This window comes from Seriola lalandi, unplaced genomic scaffold, assembly GCF_002814215.2.
Source record: "Seriola lalandi dorsalis isolate HSWRI2012SDOR001 ecotype SW California unplaced genomic scaffold, Sedor1 jcf7180002053798, whole genome shotgun sequence".
Classification (NCBI taxonomy): Eukaryota; Metazoa; Chordata; class Actinopteri; order Carangiformes; family Carangidae; genus Seriola; species Seriola lalandi.
Window position 1 is genome coordinate 36,248 of NW_019524351.1, and position 27,561 is coordinate 63,808.

The 27,561-nt window shown below is 41.6% G+C and overlaps 1 protein-coding gene across 1 annotated transcript in view; it reads right to left on the minus strand.

The window, feature by feature from the left end:
• Positions 1–10,840: 10,840 nt before the first annotated feature.
• odad2 (outer dynein arm docking complex subunit 2) overlaps positions 10,841–27,561 on the minus strand; it is a 37,864-nt gene continuing 21,143 nt past the window's right edge. The window contains exons 15-20 of the mRNA XM_023401874.2: positions 24,311–24,491; positions 24,158–24,219; positions 21,614–21,728; positions 17,155–17,343; positions 16,707–16,928; positions 10,841–11,043 (exon numbers count right to left, since the gene is read on the minus strand). Of these exons, the coding sequence (XP_023257642.1) occupies positions 10,927–11,043; positions 16,707–16,928; positions 17,155–17,343; positions 21,614–21,728; positions 24,158–24,219; positions 24,311–24,491 (886 nt within the window). The 3' untranslated portion in view covers positions 10,841–10,926. The remainder of the gene's footprint in view (positions 11,044–16,706; positions 16,929–17,154; positions 17,344–21,613; positions 21,729–24,157; positions 24,220–24,310; positions 24,492–27,561) is intronic.

A 27,561-nucleotide genomic window follows, 5' to 3' on the forward strand; every position in this document is an offset into this window, starting at 1 on the left:
ATCCAGCCTTGGTACCAAAGTATTTAATCTTGTGCCTGAGAAATTCCTAAAACCAAAGAAAAAACATTGGAACCAAGTAGTCTTCTCACCACAACTGCAGAATTTGTGACTTTCCATACAGAGGAAAAGCTCTCAGTGCTGAAACCGAGTCTCTTTGTGCAAGTGACATTTTTTACAGCCACTGCTCTGTGTATGGAGGAGTTATACCTCTGTCTGCACCAGGCAAACCTTACAGTGCAGTAAACCTGTTTTAAATGCTTGTAAGGATCGTATCATGTCAATTTACTGCAAGATCAAACCTCGATCCTAAATGGTCTCAGGTCAGATTTTTTAGTCTTATTCTTTTGTCACATTAGTTTTGAAACACCTTAGGAGTAACTTTCGTTGTATTCAGTACCTGGATAAAGTAATCTATCTTCTTTTTTTGGAACATCCTCATCTTCCAGCTGCTCCCAGAAGCTGAAGTCAGTTTGAAACACAGACCCAGTGCTTTCCCTGCAACGACAATTATTCCATCAGAATCAAACCAAACACAATCCAAGCTGGTTTTGGTGACATTCAGATTCTTACTGTATATAGCCATGCCACTGTTGATTACTCCCGATGCACCCTCTCATTGACTTCCATTATAAAAGCTGTCACATTATGGGCTCATGAGTCATTGCTTCTGTGGTCCTCAGCTGTGTGTTCCCTTGGGGTTTATCCAAGGTAGTGATTCGAAGGACGTGACTAAGCAGCAAGAGCCATATGAAGGGTTTGGGATCCGTGTAATTATTGTTTATTTGTACTTATTTTCATTTAACAGGGGAAGTTAACTTTTACTAACAGTTTGTGCAAACATGCTATGAATGGCCCAGTCATGTAATCATGTTAATTAAGGTTGGGGAGAGTTTATTTACTCAGGTTATACACAATATGTAAGTTTTTCTTCTCACCTGAAGTGAACTCGTGCTACCTCCCGTGACCTTGTCGCTGGTAGCCAAACCTACGGGTCAGCGCTCTCTCTCAGGGATGGGAAAATGTAGAGGCTTGTCACTAGGCATCTCTCTAATGTTAATTCACCTTCTCCAAGGTCTCTGCTTTGGCTCACTAGATCTGCTTCAGACTCTGTTGTCCAGTGTGGGCGTCCCAAACGATTCAACAGGTAGGAGCACCACATTAATCATGATGTCCTGCTTCGTGGGGGTTGGTGACATGGACTCTGCAGACAAACCCTGTGCACTGCTCTGTTTCATCTCAAGCTGGAGTTCATGAATTACACTGGCATCTGCTTTTGTTGTCCTCTAATCTTTGCAGCTCTACCAGTCACTTGCTAGACATTGTACAGATATTGGCAATTTTTGTGGTCAAATGATACAGGAGCTCTGAAATTCAGTCTTGTAATGGTTCAAAAATAGACTTTCATGTGACACCTGACTCTCTTAGGGAACTCTTAGTCTGGACCCTCTGAGTTTATTTTCAATTTCCAAGGGACGTGATCAACAGTCGTCAATCCAATTGACTCTGGACTCAATTAGATAGACTCACAACCAATCAGAGCATTGGCACATGCGATGTAGCTACCAGCTGGTAAAAATAAACATTTACCAAATCCTATCAGTAGTACGACAAGTACATCATCTTATCGACAAATGCTGTAAGTGCAGTTGTTTGATCTTCTTTTAGAGAAAATATACCGTCCAGTTCATTTAATACTGACCCAATATCAGATTCAACAGACCTCTCCACCTCAGTGGTAGCCATCTGAGTTGTTAATGAAAATTTGAGATAAATGGTTGTGATTGGCCTCACCTGTCTCTCGGTCTGAATGGGCGGGGGGGGGGCAGATGCACATGAGCTTGCTGATTGGTCTGGTTTCCAGGCTAAGGAACTCTTTAACTGTTACCTTCCTGTTGTGTTAGAAAAGGGTTTACACGTTTGGTGTTTGCAGGTCAAATTCACCCAGTGTTTGAATTCATTTAAACGAAAAGTTAAATCTATAAATTAACACATAAATAAAATTTATCCAAAGTGACTGACAAGTGAGGGATAACACTAACGCTTCAGTGCAGCAGGAGACCCTGGTGTAAGTAGTAAGTACTACATCTATTTCATAAGTGCAAGGAGATCAAGTAAAGAAGAGAATCTAAAGTGATAGTGAGGCATGAAAGGGTGTTTCCTTAACCTTCCTACCCTTCCTTCCCTAACTTTAAGTGTTTTTATTGTCTAAACCTTAACACAGACAGGATTGTGGATATGAACCTCAGACTCTGAGACAATGAGTTCACACATTTTATTTCACCATGCTAGACTTTTTACTTCTCCCTGGCATTTTGTTCCCACGACTGCTCTCCAATGAATTCAATAAAGAGTTACTGAAGGGAGAAAAAAGTTCTCCAAGCTACTGAACTCACTAACTGTTAGCCAGGAAGCTAGTTAGGACATGGGACAATAAGTTTTGTGCCATTGACTAATGTCTGCCAACTGTCTGCCAACCCATTCCTCTTTGGAGGAGCAGTTTATAAACAGAAAAGGGTTAAATATAAATGGCTGGAGAAACGCAGCTAATAAGCTACAGTACCATCACCTTTTAAGGTTTAAATCTTTGTGTCGAAGACGCAAAAATGATTCGTGGGGCCATAAATTATAATATCTTTGCCTCTGCAGTGTCAATTTAGACTTTTTGTTGTTTAATAATCACTGGAGTGGTCCTTTAATAGAGATCAAAATTCAAATATACTGATTTGAATCAGTGTGTCTGATATGTTATGGTCTGTATCCCAACATCTGGAGCTTCGTTTTCATGAATGCCAGGAAGGAGCCCTCAGTTTAACGTCACCCATACCTCTTCTGTCCAAGACAATGTAATTTAAATGTCAGAGTAATTTTGGGAGCATGCAGCTCTGTTCTTACATCTAATCTCTGTACATGTTTTATACACATATGTCACGCACTCTTGTATTGTTTTATATCACGTCTACTGGAATTCATTTGTATGTGGGTTTGGTCTGGGCTGCCAGAGGGCGGTTGCAGTGAAAGTTTTATTCCCTTGCACTCATAACATTTGTTTTCTCCGTAAACTTCCAATTTAACTCTGGTCCCTTTAAAGAAAACCCACCACTTACGGAGGCAATCAAATGTTTCTGCTTTTTAAAAAATAAAATGTTGCAGTAATGGATGAAGATCCGCATTATACAGCCTCAAATGTTGGACTTGTGTGTCTTTTTTGAGGCAGTGAGTGTAAAATTGAAAAGCAGACATTCATTACATGTTACAGATCCAGCAGGGAACACCCTGTTTTTGCCTCCGGGTACTTCATCATTCAATATGTATTAAAGGATCTGGCTATGAAAGGTGGCCATTACTTGAAATCAGTGTTAGCAAAATGTCAACACCTCAGGCCATTACAATCCAAATTATTTTTTAAAACCCCCGTCTCTGCACCCATAATCTGCCCCTCATTTAAGATGATGTTTTCACTCCAGACTTGGACTTAATTTCATCATGTAAACCAAGTTGGAACTATGCGCTGTAGCACACAGACTACTTGTAAAGCCACAGACATATTTGTTCAATAGTTTGCCAGCTTTGGTGGAAAATGTGACTGAGGAGAAAATTTGCAGGTTGTTTAAAATGACCCAATTACTGTTTTCAGAGAGGTTTTAAACATTCAGGACACTAATCAGCCAGTTGAAACGTGCGCCGCTCTGTACATGTCTACTGAAAGCAATCAAGAGTCAAAACCAAGTGTCATTAGATGTCACTGGGATTGCTCCTTGAAATTACAGTGGGGAATAATTGCAACTTGGAACACCCAGTGCTCTTTTAGTCCTCCCATCCTCTTGTTGTCTTTCTAAATACAACTTTCCAAGAATACACAAACGGCCAGTAAATAGGCACATACTACTTCACAGGGAGGAGATGCCAGTTCAGTATTCAGTGTACATGGAGGTGATGGATACATCTGTCAAGTAATATGCTTTCATTGTGAACTGGACCCTCAGATTTTCTTGCATTGTCGATCCAAGTTGAATTAAGTCAAACAAAGCGTGCTTTTTGTGCACCTAAGCTTTGCCAAAACTACTCACTCATGTTAGAATAACAAAGAGGCATATTCGACTCGGTCGTTTATAATGCCAGTGTGAAAACTTCAGTGAAATGTTTCAGTTATTCGCGTGTCATCGCCTCTATAATTCTGGTTGTACTATCTTTGGTTGTTGAGTCTCCAGGTATTTTTCTTTGTGAGCAGACAGTTGCAAAGCTCTGAAGTATTTGGGAGTGCTTGGGCAAACTGACAGACAGCAGTGAGCTAGACTGGAACGGGTGGTTATTTATGCATCGCGCAGAGGGAGAGGACATTTGTTAATGTCAGAATTAAAGAAGGTAAAAAAAAAAAAAAAAAAAAAAAAAAAAAAAAAAAAAAAAAAAAAAAGAAAGAAAGAAAAAAACATTGGAGTTTAGAGGTCGAATAGAAGAAAATGTCACATAAAAGAGATACAACACCACACCAGAGAAGAAAAATGCACTTTTGAACATTTGCCTAATTGACCACTTTTACAAATATTATTCTTAATTCTGTGAAGAAACTCAAGCCGGCAGCATCTACTACAGTTTTGTGCTTTGTGCTCATGTCTCAAAGTGTGCAATCAGTTACAGATTTAAATAGGATGTTCTATAATGCCTTGCTGATGATTTGTTGATTTGGTGCTATTCCCCCCAGTTGCATGTCTTCCCCTCAGGTCCAGAGTTGTGATAGCTTGATGAAAAGATTCTGATGAAAACTCTGGGATAATATAATTTTTGGTGGGGTGCCATACGGAGCTCTCAGGTTGGTTCACGATCCAGCGAGGGGAAACCTGGCCGCGCTTATGGCTCACAGCTGTGCAGCTGTGAGTGCGTGCCAATTCATCACTGTCTGCTGTGTGAGGGACTTGGCATTTTTGAGCATCTTTACTAGACAATATCCTTTGTCTGCAAATGAATATAACTGCCTGTTGGCTATCAGTATCCTCTCCTTTCCAGTTTGGTGTAAGTGCAAGGAGAAAACGTCAAGGCTTTAGGTCAAACGAAAACCATTGTGAAGCTGCAAAGTGCACCAAACATCACGTCAAGAGAGACAAGAAAGTTGTAGAGTGAAAAAAAAAACAGTAAATCAGTGTAAAAGAGAATAACTGCAAACATGTTGATGCTTAAAAAAAAGATGCATTTACCTTTTGAGGCCAATCACTGTAATTTTTTTTTTTTTTTAAAAGCTAGAGTCATACCTTCCAAGTTTCATCAAATCAGAGCAGTGGTGTCTAAGATTTCACAATTTCCTCAATTTCAAGGTCATGTACAGAAAAAAATGCTATGATCTGTTAATGCGGTTGACAAGCATGTCCTAAACCCCAGCCCCCCCATCCCTTCTTCTACCTTACACTGACTACAACAGACAGACAGACAACAGATCCGGTGAGTAAAGACTGTTTCATTAGAAATGCCTGGATGTTGAGAGCCGTAACAGTTCAGGATGAGCCAGGATGACTAATCTAACATAAATCCTGCACGGAGCCTTCCTCCAATCTGCTCTGCTGCTCATATTGATGGGAGGAAAAATATCTGTCTCACTATCAAGGCTCACAGTTGTCTGGTCACAGTAGAATTAATCTGCACCTCTGTGAAACAAGTGGTGCTAGAAACTTGGTGACATAGAGGCTCGCAGGGCTGGATGGCAAACTACAGACAATAGCTCTCCTGTCTGTCCCGGGCCTTTTCCTTCTCCCTGTCATCTAGTTCCCTGGTTTTACTCCATTGCATTCAACAAAGAGTTACTGAAGGAAGGAAGGAAGGAAGGAAGGAAGGAAGGAAGGAAGTTCTCTGAGCTAGTGAGCTTGCTAACTATCGATTGAAAGCTTAGTTTATACTTGAACAGGGCAGGCTGAATTAAACTCGACACGGCTTGGAAGCTAAAATAGCATCCTCTGTTTCAGTCTCTTAAGATTCTCTGTTTCCTCAGTGTACAGCGCTGTCACGATTGTTTGCTGTCGGTTAACGGTGCAGATTTGCAAATTTCACCAAAGTTTAACTAAATGCAAACATTGATGAAGTTTTGCTTAGTTCCTGTGAGCACATGAAGTGATCGCTTCCATTGGAATTAACTGAATTTGCAGCACATTCTTTTTGCCATTTTAAATACTGGCATGACCAGGCCTTTACTCTATTAAAACTATCTTCAAGATGAGATTGTCCAAAAAATGTGCACTGTTAGCATGATTCATCACTTCTTCCCCATGCCGCCATGCCAGGCAGGGGGGCAATGCGGCATTCTGGGCACACAAAAGCCAGCACAGGTACTTTATTGAGAATTTATTATGACACAAAGAATAATTTGATTAAAACAAAAATCTCTTCTGTGCTCAATCAATTTATTTGCTATTCCCCACAAAAGCACAAAATAATAAACTCTTTTGCATTCTTTCAAACTGCCGATTTTGAGGGCTCTCAACGCTTCACTTAATGACAGTGATTGAGAGTGCTTATTACTTATTATTGTGTTCTAACAGCAAACATGCAAACACATTTATTGAGCATGGGGGGGGGGGTTGTTTGCACGAATGAAATTAGGCTTTGCATGCTAATAATGTCTGTGCAAAATCTAATTTATGAGCCTGCAAAAACCTTTTTGTGTTCAAAATGTCCTATTACATAATCAGAACTGAGACACATATATAATGCCGTTCAGAGCAGATGTAAAAAGTTTTGTATTTATAGGTGGTTGGGAGACACTTCATAAGCATACTGAGACTTTAAGCTTCTTCTCACAAAAAAGCCTAACACTTGTAATTAACATATATGGCCAAAAGCCGCAGCTGTCATGAGCAATGAAGGTATTATTAATATTTTTGAGACCTTTATGGAGACATTACTCTTGCAGCCTTGAAATCCGACCCAGACGCTGTGGTATTTGCCCACTCATTTCTCTGTTTATTTATTGTCATGCCAGCTTGTTATTTACACTTTATGGAAGGGAATGTCAGGATTCATTAGTGCTGTGAAAGCTCTTTTAAAAATGTTCTCAAAAACCACTGAGAAATGCAAGTGGATCACAGGACAGCGCGTTAACCTTCTGAGGAGCGGAGAGTCGTGAGACGTTGCTGAGCGACTGAGGGGAGGAAACGGATGCAGGGAGGCTGAGCAAACAGCGTGTGAGCGGGACACGCGAAGGCTCACACCAACAGAACTGGTGGTGTGAGCATGCTGTAATGATATAAAAGCTAATTTACAGATTGAGAACAGAAGCCGTGTTCTCACCCTGGTCCTCAGCGACCGGGGAGCAGTGCTCCCTGTTTGGATGGAGCTCTGAGAAGCCGTTGTACACACGTATGTTTTTAATGGCAGCATTGCAAGCAAACCAAGCTGCTGCCACTGCTGTGCAACAGTTTGTAATTTTATATTAAAAATGGCCTTTAGACACTGAAGGGGACGAAAAAGCCACTTCTAATATTTGGAAAGAACTTTTACTGTTCATTAGTTTCTTTTATGAAATATTGCTGTAGAGCGCCTGGGGAGATGTGGGATCTTTAAAAAACATCAAAAGGTTAGTTCCACTTTAAAACAATTGAGCTTATATCACAATACACAGCTGACTCTCTGAAGGACTGCCTGACCAGAAAAATAAGCGATATATATTTATTACTCTGTCCACCCAAAATGTGGACAGACAAATCTCACGACTGCAGAAAGGATATTTCCACACATCACTCATGTGTAATATGTAATAAAGTCCTCGAGCGTGGTTGCATCCATCACCATGACCTATGGGAAACGTCTGCTTCAGTCTGGACGAGGTGAAGGTCAGGCCAATAGTGAGACACACCAGTTGAGATACAGGGGTGTGGCGGATGCCAGGGCCCACATGTTCCCTCAAAACAGGAGCAACAACATCAGGGATATCCCTCCACTATTTGGTTCCCTTCTGTGAAGCGATGAGAAGCACAGATCTTGAATGATGAGCAGGAAGGCCAAAGCCGGACGTAATTGCTGCTTCTGCCGAGGCGTGGAGGCATAACCTCTAATTTCCTGTGAATAATGTCCCTGTGTCGGACTGCAAGCCAGAGAAAGTGGCAGTTTCTTTTCTCAGAGGGTTTGTGGCTCAACTAATACACTCAACTGTGGCTTCATGACCAGTGGGCCTTACTTCTTCCAATGAGCCTCTGCCCTGTGCTCTGCAAGGTTCAACATCAGGTTCAGAAAGGAGAGTGAAGCACTGCCTCTTAACAACAAGTGTTTAAAGATGATAATCAAGGCTCATCAAAGTCTGAAGACATAATGAGAAGCCAGTGCATGGAGCTAGAATATGTTTCTCTTTTTACTGCTCAGCTTAAGATATCCATTCGAAATCTGACTCTACCTAAAATTAAGATTTATATCAACCTGATGTCTGTGTTCATTGAAGGGGCTAGTTCTCTGCTGCCGAACGTGGTTTCTTGCCGGCATTTGGTGGTGGTGATTGTCGCTTGACAAGCGCTTCAGCCATCATTGTCTTACAATACACCCTCTGAGCAGCGCTTCGTCTTCAGGGCAGCCCGGAGGCTACAATGAGTCGCTATCACAAAGTGACGAGACGAGCTGGGGCTAGCTGGTTAGCATGCTACCTTGAGCAGAAGAAAAGAGGTGACGCTGAGCTCATAACGTTTCTTCTAGTAAACAGCAGTTAATGTTAACGTTGGCTATGTAGCAATAGCAAAACTTACAAATAGCTCCTTTAAAGATGACCTGTGGATTTTTGACCACGAGCAGAGCTACAGCAATGCTATTATAAGACAGTTCCTATTTGTTTGTGTTGTTCACTTTCACAATTAGTTTCAGCTATTCCACAGATTGACAGTTTGTGGAAGTACGTAGTGGTGCACCACTAAAAGCAAAGAAGAAGAAGACTGTTAGTAGGGAAACACACATGTAAATAATACAGACTTAAAGTATATTAAAATACTTCATGAGGAAGCCAGGAAGGGATGGAACCTGACTAGTTCTTTCCCCCTGTTTTCAGTCTTCATCCCCAGCTAGCTTAACCACATCCTGATTCCTGCTCTGTACTTAACACACAAATATGAGATTGATACTGATCTTTGTATCTCAGTGTTGGAAAGAAAGCAAATAAGATATTCCCCAAGATATTGAACTACGCCTTTAAATTCTAAAAGGAGAACTAAAAGGAAAAGGAGCTAAAATGACCAGAAATTAAAGAGCGAACTTTAAAAGCATGAAAAAAACACTCAGCAAGAGAAAAGGAAGCAGCCACACATGAAGAAAACAATATGTTTCCTTCTTTGTTTGTTCAAGTGATTAAATGTTTTTCCTTTTAACATTTCCTCTGAATCAGTTCTGACATTAGGCATGCTGCAGAGGCCATAAAGCTTGCTGCTCAGAATTAAAGAGCCATTAATCATTGTGAATTTATTTGCTCTGAATAGTTTGGAGACAGTGGCTTCCTTCAGCTCCTAGTTTTGTGTTTTTGGAGGAAGTCGCTTCTTCAGAGTAATACGTTCAGTCGTGTACTCTCTCCTCCATCTGTGCTCTTCCAGTGACCCTCACTCGCAGCTGGTAGTGTTTAAACTTCAAAGAGTGATGAAGATTTTCAACCACATATTTTCAATGTTTGCTAATTTTCTATCTTAGCACGTGGCCGATATTAATGATGAAAGTCCCATGGGAGTTTGTGGCAGCATCTGTGGTTAGTGCTGAGCATCTAAGCTAACTGGTACCAGGACAGTGGGATCACAGAGACGGAGGGGCTGACAGACATGCTGAAGGGCGGTGGTGGAGGCTTACATCGTTTCACTGAAATGTGCTGTGCAAAAGGCTGTCGAGCCTGACATGGCCTGTTTATAATAAACAAGAACAGAAGACAAAAGGATCAGACGATCCCAGATCAGATACAATGAGCTACACCATTACCGCTGCTGTGTGGTCTGAATATGTACAGTGTAGAAAAAGACAGGATAATAATTAGGGAAATATCATTTAAAGAGATATGCAGCAACAAAAAATAATAACTAGCCTATTTTTGGAAATAAAAAACTGAGCAATTTGCTGCATTTTCCCCAAAATCCTTCATTAGATTGTTTTATAGTTGGTGTTGACTAAATGCCATACAAGTGCTTTGGTACAAAGATATTCCCAACTGGGCAAATATCTACACATTTTTGTTTTTACTGACAAAAATAATGAGCTTGTTTGTAAAATATCTTTTTTATTATTCATAGTAAATACCTCTACAAAATCTGAAATTACTGTAAATAAACTGAGTAATGTGGAAAATCCTGATTTTAAATTATATTCTTGTACATAATATCTGTGGTGGAGACAGAACACACTGTTGTTTTCCTAATTGTTATAGACATTTCTTATCCACTTATGATAACAATGCTGTGTTGTATTTACACACAACATTTGCGCAGACTCCGTGTATTCAGTAAGTTTTTCTATCTAGATGTCTTATTGCAGATTTTGTGTTTTCTGACTTTGAATGTTTTGCAAATATTCCTGAGTGTGGAGCATACAAGCTATAAAAGAGGAGGCTGGAGGACCCAAACAGATGTGGGTCTTGTTTAGATATTGTGGTCCCGTGTGGATTACTGAAGGAATGTCAGTACAGGGAACGCGGCTTCAGAGTGTTTCACTCCGATCAACGTATGGGGTATTTGGCAAAAGAACAAACATGAGAAGCATTTATTTTTATCATCACAATTTCAAAGTTGAGACAGTCAGAGAGCGAGAAGAGGGGCTTCCTAAAATGTTTGTATGAACTTCTGATGAGGTAATTGATGCAAGGATGAAAGTTCCCTACTGAAACGGAAGCAAGAGGGCAAATAAACACTCATCAATCAACACAAAACATTTTATTCAAAACCTTTCTCAGATAATTTGATACATATAGATAGATAAACATTTACATAAACACTTCCTTCAATAAAATAATCTGGCGTTCCTATTAGCCTGAGCCAGAAGTCGGATGTTGCGCACACAACCAGCAGCAGCTTCCTGGAGCATCTCATCATCAGAGCCCATCATCTGGATGAGGGGCTGTGGGCGGACAGGACAAAGGTCACAAGCGGCAGCAGGAACAGATTCTTGAAAAATCATTATTTTCCAACAGTTGAGCGATACACCTCATACACCTCGGTAGGCTGCTGTCCATGTTGCCATGTCAGCACCAGTGACTGCACACTACCACTGGTTATGGCTGCAAAGATATACAGTGGCTGTGCGGTGACAAATTCAAGCTGCACTGGCACGTGTCCCTCTGTGTGTGTGCATGTGTGTATTCATTGTGTGTGTGTGTGTCCTACTTGCAAACCATGCCTCAGCAAAGGGGTTACAGCTGCGAGCACACATGCTTCTGTAAGTTTGTTCAGATGAAAGTCGTGCGGGGCAGGCTCGACATTAAAAACCTGAGCATGAACCACACCACTCGACAGCCTTTCCGCCGCTCCAAAGGTCAGATTATATCCGACTATTAGTGGCTTGTGTAATGGATCTCGTTAGATCTTATTGCAGAACAAGGTTTGTTGCCTTCCAGAAATCTCTAGCTTTGGAAGTTTATTTTTTGGTTACATAAAATCTAACATTTTATGATTTTCGTATGTTCAAAGAGTTGTGTATTATGTAAAACTAAGCAAACAGGAACACACTGGATATATGGAATACCACTGAGTGGCATGTGTTTTTAGGGGTGAGCTTTTTTTTCCTGTTTTATCTGCAGCAAAATCACAACGTTATGTTTGTGGGCGGTTTTGGGGCTGAATCAAAATAAAAGTAAATGTAAGCATAAATACTCTGGTGCAAGGGATGAATCTAAATTTGTTCAATGTGTGCTGTGGGGTAAAATCACAATGGTGTGCCACTGAGGTTTCCTAAGCCACACTTTCAATTATTTTGGATAGTCTTGTTTACATCCATAATGAACCAACAGCAACATTACATCCTTCAACTAAGCACATGAGGACTCCCCGCTCCTACACGTAATTAAGCCTTGATAAATACAGTAACTGAGCGATTTAAGCCCCATATATCAAGGCCTTGTTCTCAACTAAATGAGAGGAGATTCTGAAAAAGATTCTTCCAACAAAGAGCATGCTGCAGCAGGCTTACACTGGTGTTTGGGCACCATCTGGGTAGTTTCCCTGGTTTCAGTGCAATAATGTCACATCCCCGTTGACCCTTCTGAGCAACACAGATGACAATATCTAATATCACTGTCAAAGCAGATGATCCAGTAACTAAGCCTCTTTAAAACTTACATCTATCCACTCGTTTAGATTTAGTTTAAGGCAGCAGGGTAACTCTGAAAACTTCTGGCTAATGTCCATTTTCTCAATTTCTGTCCCATCTTGTCTCCTTATTTAAAACTCTCATCCTGTTCAGTGTTGGTTCCACATGTTAACATAGGAAGTGATGGGATTCCTTTGTCTGTTTCACACAAGTGAAATGTCACTGTAAACTTTAATAATCATTTTCAATAATATTTTGTGCACAGACATTTCCTGATCTCTGTCCAGCTGATCATGTTTTCCTCTCAGGTTATCACTGTGTTCATAATGCATGTCAGAGCAGAGCTGAGGTTGACCCTGACCCTTCTCCATGTTACATGCAATCTTAAAACATTGTGCAGCACATTTGTGTGGTTAGCAAACAGCCAAACAGCCTGGGAGAAGACATTCCCAGGATTTTCAGCACAAAGATAAACAGTGAAAGGAAAACAGATGAAAGACGAGGTGAGCCAGCTTGTGTACGGGCACGAAAGCACTGCGGGCCTACAGTATAAATCCTTCCTGCTGATTATAATCACATCATTTTGTGGGGAAAGGCATACAGCAGTCCAAGATGTCAGCTCATCTCAATGCACCAGTGTTGAGGAGTTTATGTGAAACATTTGCCCTCAGGTTTTATATGGTTTTTAAATAGCATCCAAAACACCTCCAAAAGCAAACTCACATCCACAGGCTCCAGAAAACATGAAGCACACTGGACAAGTCTCTTTTGTGAAAAGAGAGGATGCCTGAGAAGTGCCAGAGGCAGCATTTTTGCCAACCTCATAGCATGTTATTCAGACGTCGCCAAATAAGGTCTCCCGAAGCGCACAGCTAGGCTAAGATAAGCGTGTCTCTCTTTGCTGCCTTTTTTCTAGTTTGCTCTTTCCCTCCCAGCTGGGAGCTCTGAGAATATAATACGCCACTTGTTAGATATTCCCTGACTGTGGTAACATGAACACTTGCCCCACGTTTGAAAACTGGATCGTGAGTTTTTGAGGTTTTTGCACTTCAGAGAGCTCCAGTGAGTCCTGACCTCCAAGAAGGGAGCTGAGGAACAAGCCCCCCCCCCTTGCTAAGAGAGGAGAGGGGGAAGAGAAGGCGTGCAGTCTGGGAGGGCTGCACATATTGTTGCATGTGTACACACACATCCTATCGCACACAGAGGTGTCATGGTGTTAAGTGCGCTCTGTTGGACCGCTTCTGCCTGCAGGAGTTCGAGTTGAAATTCCCCTGTGCCAGGTCTGACAGCCATTATGGCTCCATCAGCCTGTTGCCCTCTTTCCCAGCATTCCCATGTTTTAGACTCCACTGTGGAGGCAAACAGCACAAACAGACAGCAGTGTTTAGCTGGGCTGAGGGGAAGTTGGTCAGGGAAGTCAAGGTAAACAACATTCCCTGCAGCCTCCAGTGAGCCAGAGACTGTTAAGCTGCTTTTCTATGTCTCTAAAGAGGAAGAGGAAAAGAAGGGAGGGCAGCTTTCAAATCAGTGACTTTAAGGGGAAAGTTTCAATCTGAACCCTAAGCCTGTTCAACCTGAAGAATATGGCTTGGCATTTCTGATGTGGGCGTGAGGGAGAGAGGCTTAAGTCAAAGGCTCTAAAACATTACACACCATGGATCTCAACAACATGGTAGTCATAACAGAGCAGGAAACACACAGCGCCTGTATCATCTGCTCACCACACCCACAACCTGAAGTCATGTTACGCACAAACCAAGAGGAAACTTCAAAAGTAAACCTGTGATGCTCTGCTTGGTTTTTACTCCCTCCCTTACATTTGTGTAATTGCTGCCCCCCACAGCCCCACTGCACACTTTCACTCCTGCAGTCTGAGCATGTAAGAGGGAAAAAAATTAAAACAAACACTAACCATGCTGGGGCAGAAGTGTGCTCATGGCAACAAAAGTGCAAACGTTTTTCTCATTTAGATTAGTTAAAGCCCAAAATACATACCAGGACCTGGCAAAAGCCATGCTCTGGAATACCCGCAGTTGAAAATTACCAATAATTACCATCCGCATTTTGTAATTTTCATCAATTTACTTCACAAAGCTTTTCTTATGAAAGAGCCTCTTTAATACAAATAGCTGGCTGAAGCTGTCTACAAGGATTTATGGTTTCAGCAAACAATCCCCAGTCCTTTGGAAGCAATGTAAAGCACACAGGGAAGGAATGTTGATTTTGTACATGACACAAAATGAAGCGCATCCGTATAAAACTGCGAGATACCAAGAGTGGATGTCAAATCAAATGTCCAGAGCAATTCATCTCTAAGACTAAAACTCTCTTTTCCCTGGTATGTGTTTCCTGTGAGAGCGAGCACCTGGGTCACTTTTCTTGAACAAGGCCTGATACGATCCAATACATTCCACAGGTTTTGTCCAAACATGAATTTAAACAGATTTTTTTTTAGATGTTAAATACTCATAGCATTGAAACTAAATAACTGAATGGACAAAATTTGAATGTTTTGGTTGAGGCAGAATAAAAACACTAATATGGGTCACTAATGTGTTTTCCAGTGTGAAATACTTTCATTTCGATTCTTAATTTCCCCTGTGAATCTTAAGGAACTGGCTCATACACCATTATGTATGCTAGAGAGGAAAGTTACTTTCTAAAGCAGCTTTAGAGTAAGAGAGACCTTTGCTCATTCGAAACTGTATACTACACGTGGGTGAACATGTTTTGAGAGCTTCTCTACGGCACAGAAAAACTCTTTAAAATACGGTTGTAATAATACAAGAGGCACTCCAAAACTTACATAGGGCCATAAATTAGACACAGGGTCCTGTATCAATACGTGATAAACCCTCTCCAACCCATTCAGAAGTATTGGAGATATTGTTTTAACACATTCTCTTCACCAGCTGCCTGTATATCATGAAGCTGAGCATTACAGTGCAGACTGAAAGGTGGAGATAGACAAGCTCCCACACTGTAAATGTTTCCTCCGGGGTCAGGCAGGTAAGTATCAGCCGCCCCCGTCCAGACTGGCTGAGACTGAGGCCAGACTGAACAATGAGGCTGCCTGTGTTGTGTTTCCATGTCTGAGATTAGGAACAAATGCAATGCTGGTGCAGTTACGTGGCCTTTGGCAATTAAGCTCTTTAAAAGTCCAAAAATACATTATGGAGTAGTGTTGCAACTCTTAACTGGTACATTAATAAGGGCAAACACAGAGACAGATTAAAAAGGGTGGTATGTTTTGCACACACACACACACACACACACACACACACACACGTAAACACACACCCATAGTCACACACAAACTCACACTAGAATAGCAAATATAGAAACACACACACTCACTCTGAGCAAGAAAGAGGACTTGTCCAGTTTTTGTCGTGGCTCAAACTACAAAAAGCACTCAGCTTAACGACTTTTGCAAATTGGACATAACTCTTTCGGAACACCCAATGTTCAGTCCAGCTACCAATTATGGCTAGTGTTGAACCACATACACTGTAACAGCAGATCAAGCTAAAGTATACCATTTAATGAACATGGGAAAAAAATATCTGGCTGCAATAGCATAACCACTTCATAATTTATATTGCAGTTGTTATTTAGGGGGGGAAAAAAAAGGATTTAAAGTCACTGTGGCCACAAAAAGATTTCTCATGTGAAAGTCTTTGTATGTGAAACTTGATTGAATTAGAGAATGATAGCAATGTTTTCCCAAAATGCTGAAATATGGGTACATTACCATCTTTGACAAGACATCAGTTACGGGGTAATCTTAACATAAAATCTCTACGTCATTGTCAGAAACAAACATAAACAGTCTCTGGAGCTGAGCATGGAGAGGCAAAACAATGCTTGTTTCTTTTTGGAAGTGCACTACACAACTGCCATGATGGAGAAAGCTGGCGGATGTAGCATTACAGAAGAAGAAAAAAACTTGACTATAAAAAAAAAAAACATTGTTCTCTTTTGGTCTTGAACAGCTCTGACTAAACTCCTTGGCCTGAACCATATCGCTGCCGCATTCTACCCTGATGTCCAGGAACAGCCCTTAGCAACAGTTACCCCCAGCTACAGCCCTTTGACTTGTGCTGTAATGGCATCTAGGGTCTACCGGAGAAATGGCACTTTGCACACACTGAGCTGTTTGCTTTTCTGAATTCCCATGACGGCTAGAAAGTGGAGTCATGTTTCCGCCGCTGAATAAAACCCACTTTGTTTCTGCTCCATCGGTCAAAGGCTCTGAAAATAGTCACAGCTTTTCAAAGTTTATTACTCAGTGTTTTTCACACATTGCTAAAACAAGGGTGGTGGGAGGCCAAGACACATTTTCCTCAGTGTAATTATGCCAGATTTAGTCTCCAAAGCACGAAATAAACTAGATAAATAACTACTTTGTTAATTATCTATAATGAAAAGTAGTGAGGAGTTAGATATCCAGCTACAATGGTTCTAAAACTGACCTTGACCACTCCTTTCGAATGCATGGTGACGCAGTTCTGGGGGTCCTTGGACAGCTGATACAGGGCCATGGCTGTGCTCTCGTGGACTGCACTGTCCTTTGACTTGAGGTAGCGCACCAGAGGGGCCACGGCCCCAGCTTCACCAAACGATGCCCTGTTGCTGCCCCACATGCAGCATTGGCTGATAGCGTCAGCGAGGTGGCGACGGAGCCTGTCATCAGTCTGTGGAGAAGAGAACAGGAGACCAGTCTTTACAATGTAGAGCACAAGCTCAGCAAGAGACTCCTGGCAATATCTACCAATGTTCTTCTCATTAGTTGGATTTATGCTTCATTCAATAGGACAAGGCCAACTAAAATACATTGTAAAGACAGTTATTTGTATATTGACAATAACTACAGTGTTCTTGGGTAGTAAAACCCCGTTTCCAGCAATGAGGTGTACTTACTGTGTTAGTCAACTTGGCCAGCAGTTGGACAACCCCATAATCAGTGAGGACTGCCAGATTCTCCTTGTCTTTGGCTATTTTGGCGATGGCGGCACAAATGCTTGCCAGGACCTCGTTGTTTGTTGACTTCAGCAAATCAATAATCAGTCGCAATCCACCGACAAGGGAGCGCACCATTTCCCCTGCATCCTTTAGTCAAAGAGTCTGTTATTAGCTGGTGAGGAAGGAGGTAGTGTAATGGATGAGGAAAGAGAGGAGGCAGACAGGGGCATTTAAGCAAGGCAGACACAACAAAGGACACTAAATAAGTACAAACAAAGTATTTCCATCAGCTCAGGCAACAATCAGGGTCCCATTAGCGCAAACCAAGCATTAGAACTATCTTTAGCTGTGTAAAAAAAATGCTTTCAAAAATAAAAACACCCTCTTCTATAGTACAACTGTGTTTTGAATTCTTCATGAGCAAGCAATAAATCTGACATCTTTGTCAACCTCTCCTCTCACCCCAGCATGTCACGATGAAGAGGAAACATAGAATTTAGAGCTTAGGAGTGACATTTAAACCTTTTGCCCCAGGCTGACACACAGTGTAGACTCAATGCTTCATGGTTTGAATTCATGGCACCAGCTGGTACCACATAACTCCGGGCCACTTATGGGGCAATGCCTACCAAACCAAGAGGCTGTTAGGGAGTGCTGAGGGAACCACAGCGGAAGAGCTGGCAGATACACTGGCTTTAGTATGGCTTGGCACATCAGGCCACTGTTTAAAATCACAACTCACCGTATCGCCAGCCGCAGAAGAATACATCAAGGTGGCTGAGTCTGTAATGTTCAGTGCTTTGAAAATAGAACAGAAATTCCCCCAAAAACATACAATTATGGATCGCTGGATGCAAATCACAAAGCATGCTTAATTTGAGTCCATTTCGACATCAATCTACATGTCAAGAGCTGATGAATGGCGCAGTACTGTGGAGTACAGTAATCACAGAATTTATTATGTGCACTGGATAGTTGTTCTTCGATCTACAAATTATGGGATTTCATCAAATGCAGTGATGAGAAAAAGCAGGCGCTGATTTACAGTTTTAGTGTTCAGCTACTTTGGGGGAGTGTGATGTACTGCTGTGTTCTCCTCTCTAACAGAGAGCTCACAGCTGAGATCAGGTCAGGGTTGTGGTGTATGGGCCCTGTGATGCTGTGCCAGAGGATGAGCCATGGGCAGTGCAGGGTTTGGGGTGGGGGGGGGGGGGGGGGGGGGGGGGGGCCGGGGCCAGGAGCTGACCCCCCGACACACAGGAAGCCCTTCCTCAGGAATACTGATGACGGCTGGCCGGGAGTCCCTGCGACAGAGGAAGCTCTCTCAAGCCACCAGCTGCGATAGACTAGCCAGAATCTCTTTCATGGCCTGGACGGGCCCCCAGATCTGAAAACCACAGCATTATGAGGCTGCACACGGAAAGGTCTTTCTCACTATCCTCTCTCTCCCCTCCTCTTACTCAGGATGAAATGAAATAGAAAACACATTATCTAGTGTGCGTGATCTCAAACTGAGGGGAGCAGGCCAAGCTCAGCATGGCAGAAGCATGCCCTGACCCCTTCTCTGGAGCAATCAGGCTTCTATAACATACATGGCTACTATGTAAAGGAAAAATAAATCAAGCATCTCAATGTGCCTCTGCATTCAGGCAAATTAATGATACACCCCATTACGTGTGACTGGGAGGGTTCTACTTCCTTGATTGGAGTACAAAGATAATTGAATGATTCACTGCTTAGTCTACTGGTATGGTACTAAGTGAGTTGAAGTTGTGGACCTGTGAGCATGGAGCACAGCGTCTGTCTGTGGAGAGGCAGCAGAACTGTATGGAGCATCCACCAGATGCATTTATACCACAGCTCTTTCATAAATCCACTATGGAACTGCTAACTCAAACCACATGGGGTTTTTATCTAAATAACGAGTGCACCAAAGCAGCTGTATCAGGTTCCTCAACTCGATGGGCAAAGAGCACTATTTAGCTCTTGTCGTTGCCCCTGTCTAAGAAAAATCACCCAAAAAGCATGTTCATGAATTTCCCACAAAATTGGCACACTGACGTCCAGACAAACATTGTCAAACTTTGTTAGCGCTCAGTAGTGGGTCTGCAGTCCCCCTTCTCTCTGCATATGGTTGCCATGCATCATTTTTGCTACACTTCTGGGGCCAGAGAAATTCCAGCCAGCAAAAAAAAGCTCTTCGCCCCCAAGACACCTGCCTGGGCCCAATATATATTTAAACTTAACCAGATTGTCCCACTGACAAGCTGTTTACCTTAATCACAGCGATAATCTAATAGAACAACATTACGTTTGTAGTTGGAAATGATACAAGCGCCCAGCAGATCAAAGACCTGCTGATATGTAACTGAAATTAGAGTTGGTTGACAACATAGCTGTGTAATAGTAGGCTAAAGGCCTGCGATGATGGCATAAAGAAGCTCATAACGTATAGGACTCCACTAATTCAGCATTGCACCTATAACAATGTCAGACTCACAATGAACAGTTTTTTTTTAAAGTATTAAAATCAAAGCAGTAGAACCAGAGATATGGTCTTTTTTATTCCACACATGCTTCTTCATTGTCAAAGTCTGGCGCCAAAATTATCTACAATGCAACAAGATCGTCAACAGTTCAGTGGGAGATTTGGGTGTGTTATGCTAGTAGTGGCTTATAGCCTCGAGCCTCTAGCAGAGATGAGGAGCGGGCTACAGAAGTCTGGTCTTTTTTCTGACTCCACACCCCCATTTTTTTCAGTTTCAAACTTAAAGTCTTCAGCCCCAAACAACACTGACTCAAGTGACATCACTTGAGGACATTTGTCAGACTTCACACAGCTCCCTCTGGAGAAACAGAAAGTTTTATATAAATGTTTGCATATGCAGTATTAGTGACCATGATGGTATGTTGGTATGTGTATGTGTGTATGTTTCTTTAAAGAAAACTTGTGTCAAGTTTATGGACCAACAAAATTTCATTCTATGCACATTTATATCTAAAATGATATAAGTAGCATTCAAAGGCATGTTGTGGCTTTTTGCAAGCCATTTGTGCAGTGTTTTCTTTAGAGAAGTGGGTTCACAGAAACTGTGGGCTACCCAGTGCTCTATGCATGTATTGTGTGCCTCTTTAACTAGTAGCATGTTGAGGGAAGATTTTCAACTGGGAAATCAAAAGCCATGCCACAGGATATTACTCAGTCTTTCTCCCTGCGTTCTTCCCAATTCACCAATCCCAGTGTGCCAAGGCGGCTTCTCTGCTTCATATTAGCCCGAGGTTCATGTAAGCCTCCTCTAACACAGCTCTGCCCCTGCTAACCTCCCAGCAGCGGCAGGCTGGAGGAAGAGCTTAAGAGACAAGTATGGTGATATAAGCAGGCTTCGGGTTTGTGAGTGGGATAACCCTTTATTCTGAAACAACACAAACTCTGAAGAACTCTTTGATTTTCAGACCATCTATCTGCCTTTGGTGTGCTTCACTTGCACGGACCAGGCCTGCCATCAGGGGGGGTCAAAGGGTACAGATGACCCCAGCCCAAGCCAATACCAAGGTCACGCAAAGGTCTACGATTTACCCTTCAGTGGGATCAAGTACAAGAATTTACTTACTGACTTATATCCCTGACAATATAATTTATATGTATTTACATATAAATATATAAATAACAACATATGAAATGTGAATGTGAATTGTTTTGAAAACACATTGAAAACTATTTCAGCTTGTCATCTGATGACCCCCCTGGTTTAACTGTGGAGATGGTACGGTCAAAACACTTTTCCCCACATTCCCCTCAAAGAAGACAGCTGCTGGTCAATATCGACTGGTTGTGCAAGTGCATAACATTAATGTAATTTTTTTTTTTTTTTTAACTCTGACGCTGAATGTTTGCTCTCTCAATCCACATGAATATTGAAAAATATTTTCTCTCAGAAGAAGACTCAGAAGGGCTCGTCCTGAAGCGGTGCGGTCTAGACCGGAGCGGTCTGGACCAGAGCTATTAGAAAAAAAGAGTACCTTTGAAGCTTAAAAAAATACATGGGAAAGCTGAACTGTCCAACCTGTGTGCTATCTATCCAATTAATTGGTTTTGAAAATTTCCAGGCCACAGTTGCTGTGGCTGCTGTAGCAGTCAAGAGATGGTCAGGAAGGGATAGCAGCTAAAGAAGAGAGAGATGTTGGAGAGGGGGAGCAGTGCAGCCAACATGCTGCTGCAAGACAGGCAGCTAGGTGAGGTTGACAACAGCAAACACAGAGGATGCGGTGTGGATGAGGGGCTCTATTTTGGAAAATTTGGTCCCACTGTCTATAATTCCTAATGGCTGGCCTGGCAGAGACACAGGACAGAAGAAGAAGACAAATCTATGTCATGTCATGGAGGAAGTAAAAGGATCTTTACTTCACTGTACTGTACCTTTGCATTCTCAATGCATGGACAAAGGGCCCACGCAGCACTGGACTGAACATCTGGATTGGGGTTTTTCAATAAGGACCACACCAAGCGGACTCCATCAAGCTGGTCAATGATTCTGTAAAGAGAGAGAGAGAGTCAGTAAAGTAGTGCGAGAAAGGAGGGAAAGGAATAACTAAACAAAGAATAAGCAAAACCAAGAAAGTGTTAAGATTGTGTTTTCATTTAGATCCTTCCTTCAGCATTATTTCATACTTGAAAGATTTAAGAGAGCGATATTTTTTTCTCTTGCTGTATCAGTCTGGCCAGCAGCAGGCTTAACACAACCACAGCCAAGCAGGATCAAAGCATCAATCGATTTCAACAATGGCTTTTCATCACAACTTGCCTTCAGTCCTGCTCATTTCCTCTCCAGGCTTAAAATCCACCCACTGTCTGCTCACTCAAATCACTCTCCACGGGAAAGCTTGGCGATGCTAGGGCCAGAGGTTAACTTGTGTATCTATATGTCTGTGTATAGTGCTTCATACATGGATCTATAAATAGCAAGTGAGACAAACTTACACTTTATGTTGGTGGCTTGTTTTCCAACCAGAGCCAAAAAGAGGACCTCCTTCCAAATCAAACAGAGGCAGAGACAGGTCGCTCTGTATTTCATAGGGTCTGAGTGAAGTTTACTTAAGCATGAGCTGTGAGCTGTATTTCATGTTGTATACATGACTGTAGTCAAAACTGCAGTCAGGGTCTGGGAACCCAAAGCATTACGCCACAGTGCACCCGTTGTCTGGTATAAATAACATGTAACGTGTTCCCCATGTGTGCTTCCACCAACAAGGCCGACATTGAATGCTGTCATAATTACTTAAACACTCCCTAATCACAGTATCTCCGTGACTGGCAACGAGCGAACACTCATCAGGGACGTCCCCTGCGCCATCTGTCTTCCGTTTGCACATAAATCAGTCTAGAGGGATCATAACATCAGATTCCAGTGTGCGGGGCCTCTTAAATCCGAACCAAAAACAAAAGTGAAGCGTCATATCATCCGCCAAAACAGCTCCATCTTAGCATGAAGCAGGTATGAAACAGATTAGCAATGAAGTTGCAGCTGACAGTGATGGATTAGAGGAGGAGACCACAAACCCTGGAGGCATTAGACAACGTGTGTTCACTCTTGTAGATACACAGGATTCATTGGGGGAAGTGCTATGTCATCAACCACACACTGCCTACTGGTTGAGAAAGAAAACAAACATATGAGTATTTCATGGAAAACTTGAAAGTGATCAGTGCTTGTTTTGGGCTTTCAGTAGTTATGGATGACCTGAATCAGAATGATGATGAGAGAATGATAGCCCTGATAAACAGAGGGTGGTATTTGAGAAAAAGTTTGTGTTGGTAAAAATGAAGTCATGTTAACTGACAGGAAAGTTGTAGCTGCCGCCATAGTATCATGCGTACATCAGCGTAATATATTTGTTAGCTAGCCAAACACCATCAAAACGCTGGGAATCTGAAAAACAACTCCAGCCATGTTGGGTTGGAGCACCAAACAATCAGATGTGAGCTGTGTTCATTGCTCAGCAAACTACTATACATGTACATGTCCCAAAATAAGCTATCACCACAAAACATACACAAAGCAGCTGTTGAAATCAGAACTTTCTGTTTACAGAGAAGTGTAAACGCTGAAAGATTACAAGGTCTGGCCCAAATATATGTGACGTGAGAAAACATGGAGAACATGTTGAACCGGTGTAAAACACTTCTTTTATTGTGTGAAGTTTACCAGAGTTAGTGGCTTTATTTTGACATGTTTCACTTTTTATTCAATCCCTTGGTTTTTGCCTCCAAACAAATGTAATAGGCTCATATGATAGCATTAACAGCTAACTAACAATGTGAATTCAGACAATAAGCTGTATTTGTGTCCAGTGCTAATTAAGAATGGTCTTGTATTCCATAACAGCCTTGTAAAACCAATAGGCACAGATGGAAGGCACAATGTTCTGCAGTATTGAGGGTGAGGTTAAATGAACACAGAACAAAGACTGCTCTGGACTATGGTTCACTGTGTTTTCCCAGCCATGTAGTCTTGGACAGGGCAGGGCTTTAGGTATGTTCATCTGACCAGCTCAAGTCTTGACAGTGACCGCAAAGCTATAGTAAAACACTGGGAATTAAACCCCAACCATATTTAACACAGCAGGTACAATAAACAAAGCTTTTAAAATCTGCCATTAAGCTGGGGATGAAAGAGGAACCTACCTGCATAATTACAAATTAAGAGAACATAGATTTCTTTAAGCATCAGTCCGTGACAGGTTAATAGTACAGGAGTTGGTGTCATTCCCTTGTCAAAACATATGACATCAATACATGGCCAAGAATATGTGTTTGGAGCTAATTCAGTAATGACAGTGAGTAAGCCACTAATCGCATTTTAAGAGACACCTCACACGGGGCTGTTTGCCTTGTATAAACTGTACTGCAAACACCAAAGACCATGTTAGCTGGTTGGATGTACTGGAATAAAGAGCGACTTACGACATGTTATTCTTGTCTGTGGCACAAGCACCCACCGCCTTTGTTACATTCACAAGCAGCGCCTGTGCAAATGACACAAATAAAAATGAATCAATACAGAAACTTGTTTTAAACATGACATGACTGTATGCAGCAAGAGATGATTCAACATGCCTCGTTTGTTCCAACAAGCAGTTTAACTAGGGTCTTGATGCCTCCACACTTGTTGATGACGGCCTGGCTAGCAGGTATCTGGGCAAATTCTCCCAGGGCTCCAACTACATTTACCAGCACCTCTTCAGGCTGATTAGTCAGCAGGCCAACCAGGGTCTCCAGGGCTTTGTGCTTCTGAAACCTTGCGAAAGTGGGGAAGAAGAAGAGAGGCAGAGATCATATTAACTAATTGCATCACATTGATTCATTTATTACATCAAATGAAGGAACAAGAAGAAGAGTCTACAGCCATGCTAGAATCTTAGAGTGGCTGTTCTTAGGTATAGTGGTGGAAATTAGTGCCGAAGACAAAGTACAGCTGAGGATGATGAGAATGCAATGAAATTTGCGGATAATTGGTTATAAACAAAAGTACAGGATATATAAAAAACTTGACCATAGAGAAAGAGTGAGTTATTATAAAAATTGTCCTGAGGGGACCATGAATATCTGTAGAAAAATTGAATGCAATAATGAATGTCTTAAATAAATAACTTATGGTGGCACAATGAAGAGTCAAGCAGTCCCCAAAATCTTTAGGATGCATCACCTGGGAGCCATGAATGTTTGTACCAAATTTAGCGTCAAATTTAAGTCACTCGCAGACAGACAAAAGGACAGATCAACATTGCCATCGCTGGAGCCATCAGTAGTGTAAGTGACAGGTAGCAGTTACAGATCCTCTAGCTACATGGGCACTGATCTCTTACTGTATTCCAGCGGTACAAGCAGTTTTCCCACGACTGCTCACAGTTGTCCCTTGTACGTACTTTGCATAACTGAAGCTTTGCTGTGGCTTGGAAAGTCTCCCTCCCTCTTTTGCCGTGATTTTGCCTTGTTTGCCAGTGCTATAGAGTGGTAAACTATAGTAAACATTTAAAAGGGATATAATGCGGTTGCAAAAAACCTCAACAAACCTCTGATGTACAGTTAAGTTCTACGACTGTTTTTATTCACAGTTACGGTTGCTGGCATCATGGTCCGTAAGCTATTGTAGATGGCCAAGGTCATTTGGTTTTGGTCAGGGTCCACCGACAGACAGCCTATTCTTGCAAGTGAAAACACTGCTAATGAACAGAGTAGCTGCCAAAGTTAACTTCAGTGAAATTCACCATAAAGAAAAACAATGGTTTTCCTATGCCATCACTGAAGTGTCATCAATAGTTGACTACAGTAGAATTATCTTGTAATAACAGACATAACTTTTGATAAATGAATGGTAAGTCATGTCTATTTTTGTTAAGCCAGTCCCAACTCAAGTAATTACGTGATGGCAAGAGTAGCATTACACAAAGCGGCCTGAAGCAGCTTCTACTGCAAACACTGGGCTCCACACAACTGGAAGCTTATTAAAGCCCGTCAGAAGACACAGGAACCACAGTGAGGCTTCTGTGCAGCAGATTTTTATGATTGATTGTCTGCCTTTTCCTTTCCTCATCCATCTGCACTAGTCACACATTCAACTAAGTGCAGAAAGCTTAAATGCTGCCTGACTAACCAGGGTTTTTAGGCCGGCCCAAGTTAAAAATAAGACATTTCAGGGACCATGAGATGCTTAGCAGTAACCATGAAGAGAGATAGACACTCAATTAACCTGAAATTTAACAGACAGCTTGATCTATTTGAAAGAAAACAGCAGAGCAGTGAATAACTTGGGTGAGCACAGAAGTTTTGTGAGGCAAGGAGAAGTATCATTTGGAGGGACAATTATGGTCCGCTCATCACAGGACTGGAACAGAGGTAAGACGGAGGAGTAGTCAGTAATTGGAAGCAAACCCCACAATCTTGACCCTAAACATTACTGCACTGGCAAATAGAGTCCAAGACTTGGCGGTTGTGACTTTCCATTGCAAACTTATTCCCTTACTCTTTTGTTAAGGCTTTTTACAGCATTTTTGTGTCCATAACACCTCCGTATACAGGCTCTTGCAACCACATATCAATGCATCCATAAATCTGCACAAAATTATGTTTGTGTTTCCAAGCAGGACTTTTACAAAGGCAGTAAATATACTATAACCTTGGCACAGGTATCTCATCTCTGTAATGAAAATTTATACAAAAAAACACGAGCTTATGTGGTATTTAAACAAACACGCTTAACTTGAATGTTTTATAATTATATTTCGGGGCATCAATCATCTCTCATTTTGATGCATCATTAATCAGGAAAATGGATAACACATGCTGCTACTTGTCTTGAGTGGAGGTCCCCAGAGCCCTATACTGTCCAGACCACGCAAATCATCAGTCAAACAAAAGAAAAAAACATGTTGTTTGCAATGGACAACAAGGTCTGTTTCATTTGACCATGTACTTAATGACAGAAAAGAGGAAAAAAAATCCACTCTCTGCCTCCCATTATTGCTTTAGCAAAATATATTCCAAAATGATTTTCATTTCAGTACACCACTCAGCCTATGATTGATTCTGAAATGAGCGCATGCCCCTAAAACCCTGTCACCATTAGCAGCCTTGCCTTTTTGACAGTAATGGCTCAGTCACTCCATTCCAAGCTTTTGCCTGACCTAGACATTTTAAGTGATTCAAATAAGCCAGAGAGAGTATGAAAAAACAGATCCACTTACAGATTCAAGTGTGCATTAAAAACATTTGCTGTGCATCATGCTGGTTTCCTCCTGACAAGGAGGCCAATTTTCACCTTCATTCACACCCAACTGCCCACATTATCCAAAAAAACAAAATAAAACATAACACACAGGAAAAAACCACAAAATGAGAACTCTATTCATATTATGGCCCTTTGGGAAGCTCACTAACATACCTCTGTGACATGTTAAATTTAGAGTTGTGATATTTTGTGTTTGTTAATGAAGTGTCACTAAATGTGGTTCACATGTGATTATAATTATTTCTATTATTGTTATTATCAGTAGTAGCATAACTGTTTTACATCGCAACAGTATGACAAGTCATTACGTATGGCACAAGGCCTGTACTGGCAGCGACTGTATTAAGCTGCCACATTACTCATGGCCAGTGCAGTTAACTTGTTTTATCATTACGCCAAGCTGCAGTCAGAAGGGTTCCTAATCTGCGCCAATTTTGTTGTTTTTATAACAGTTTTTTTTTGTTGAAAAATTATTAATAAGCCATTTTAAAAGCTCAATTTTCTACCATCAAAATTGAACTGTCTGTCTAAATAATAACCCTGCTATTCTCTTAATAATGATAAATAATCATTTAAATGA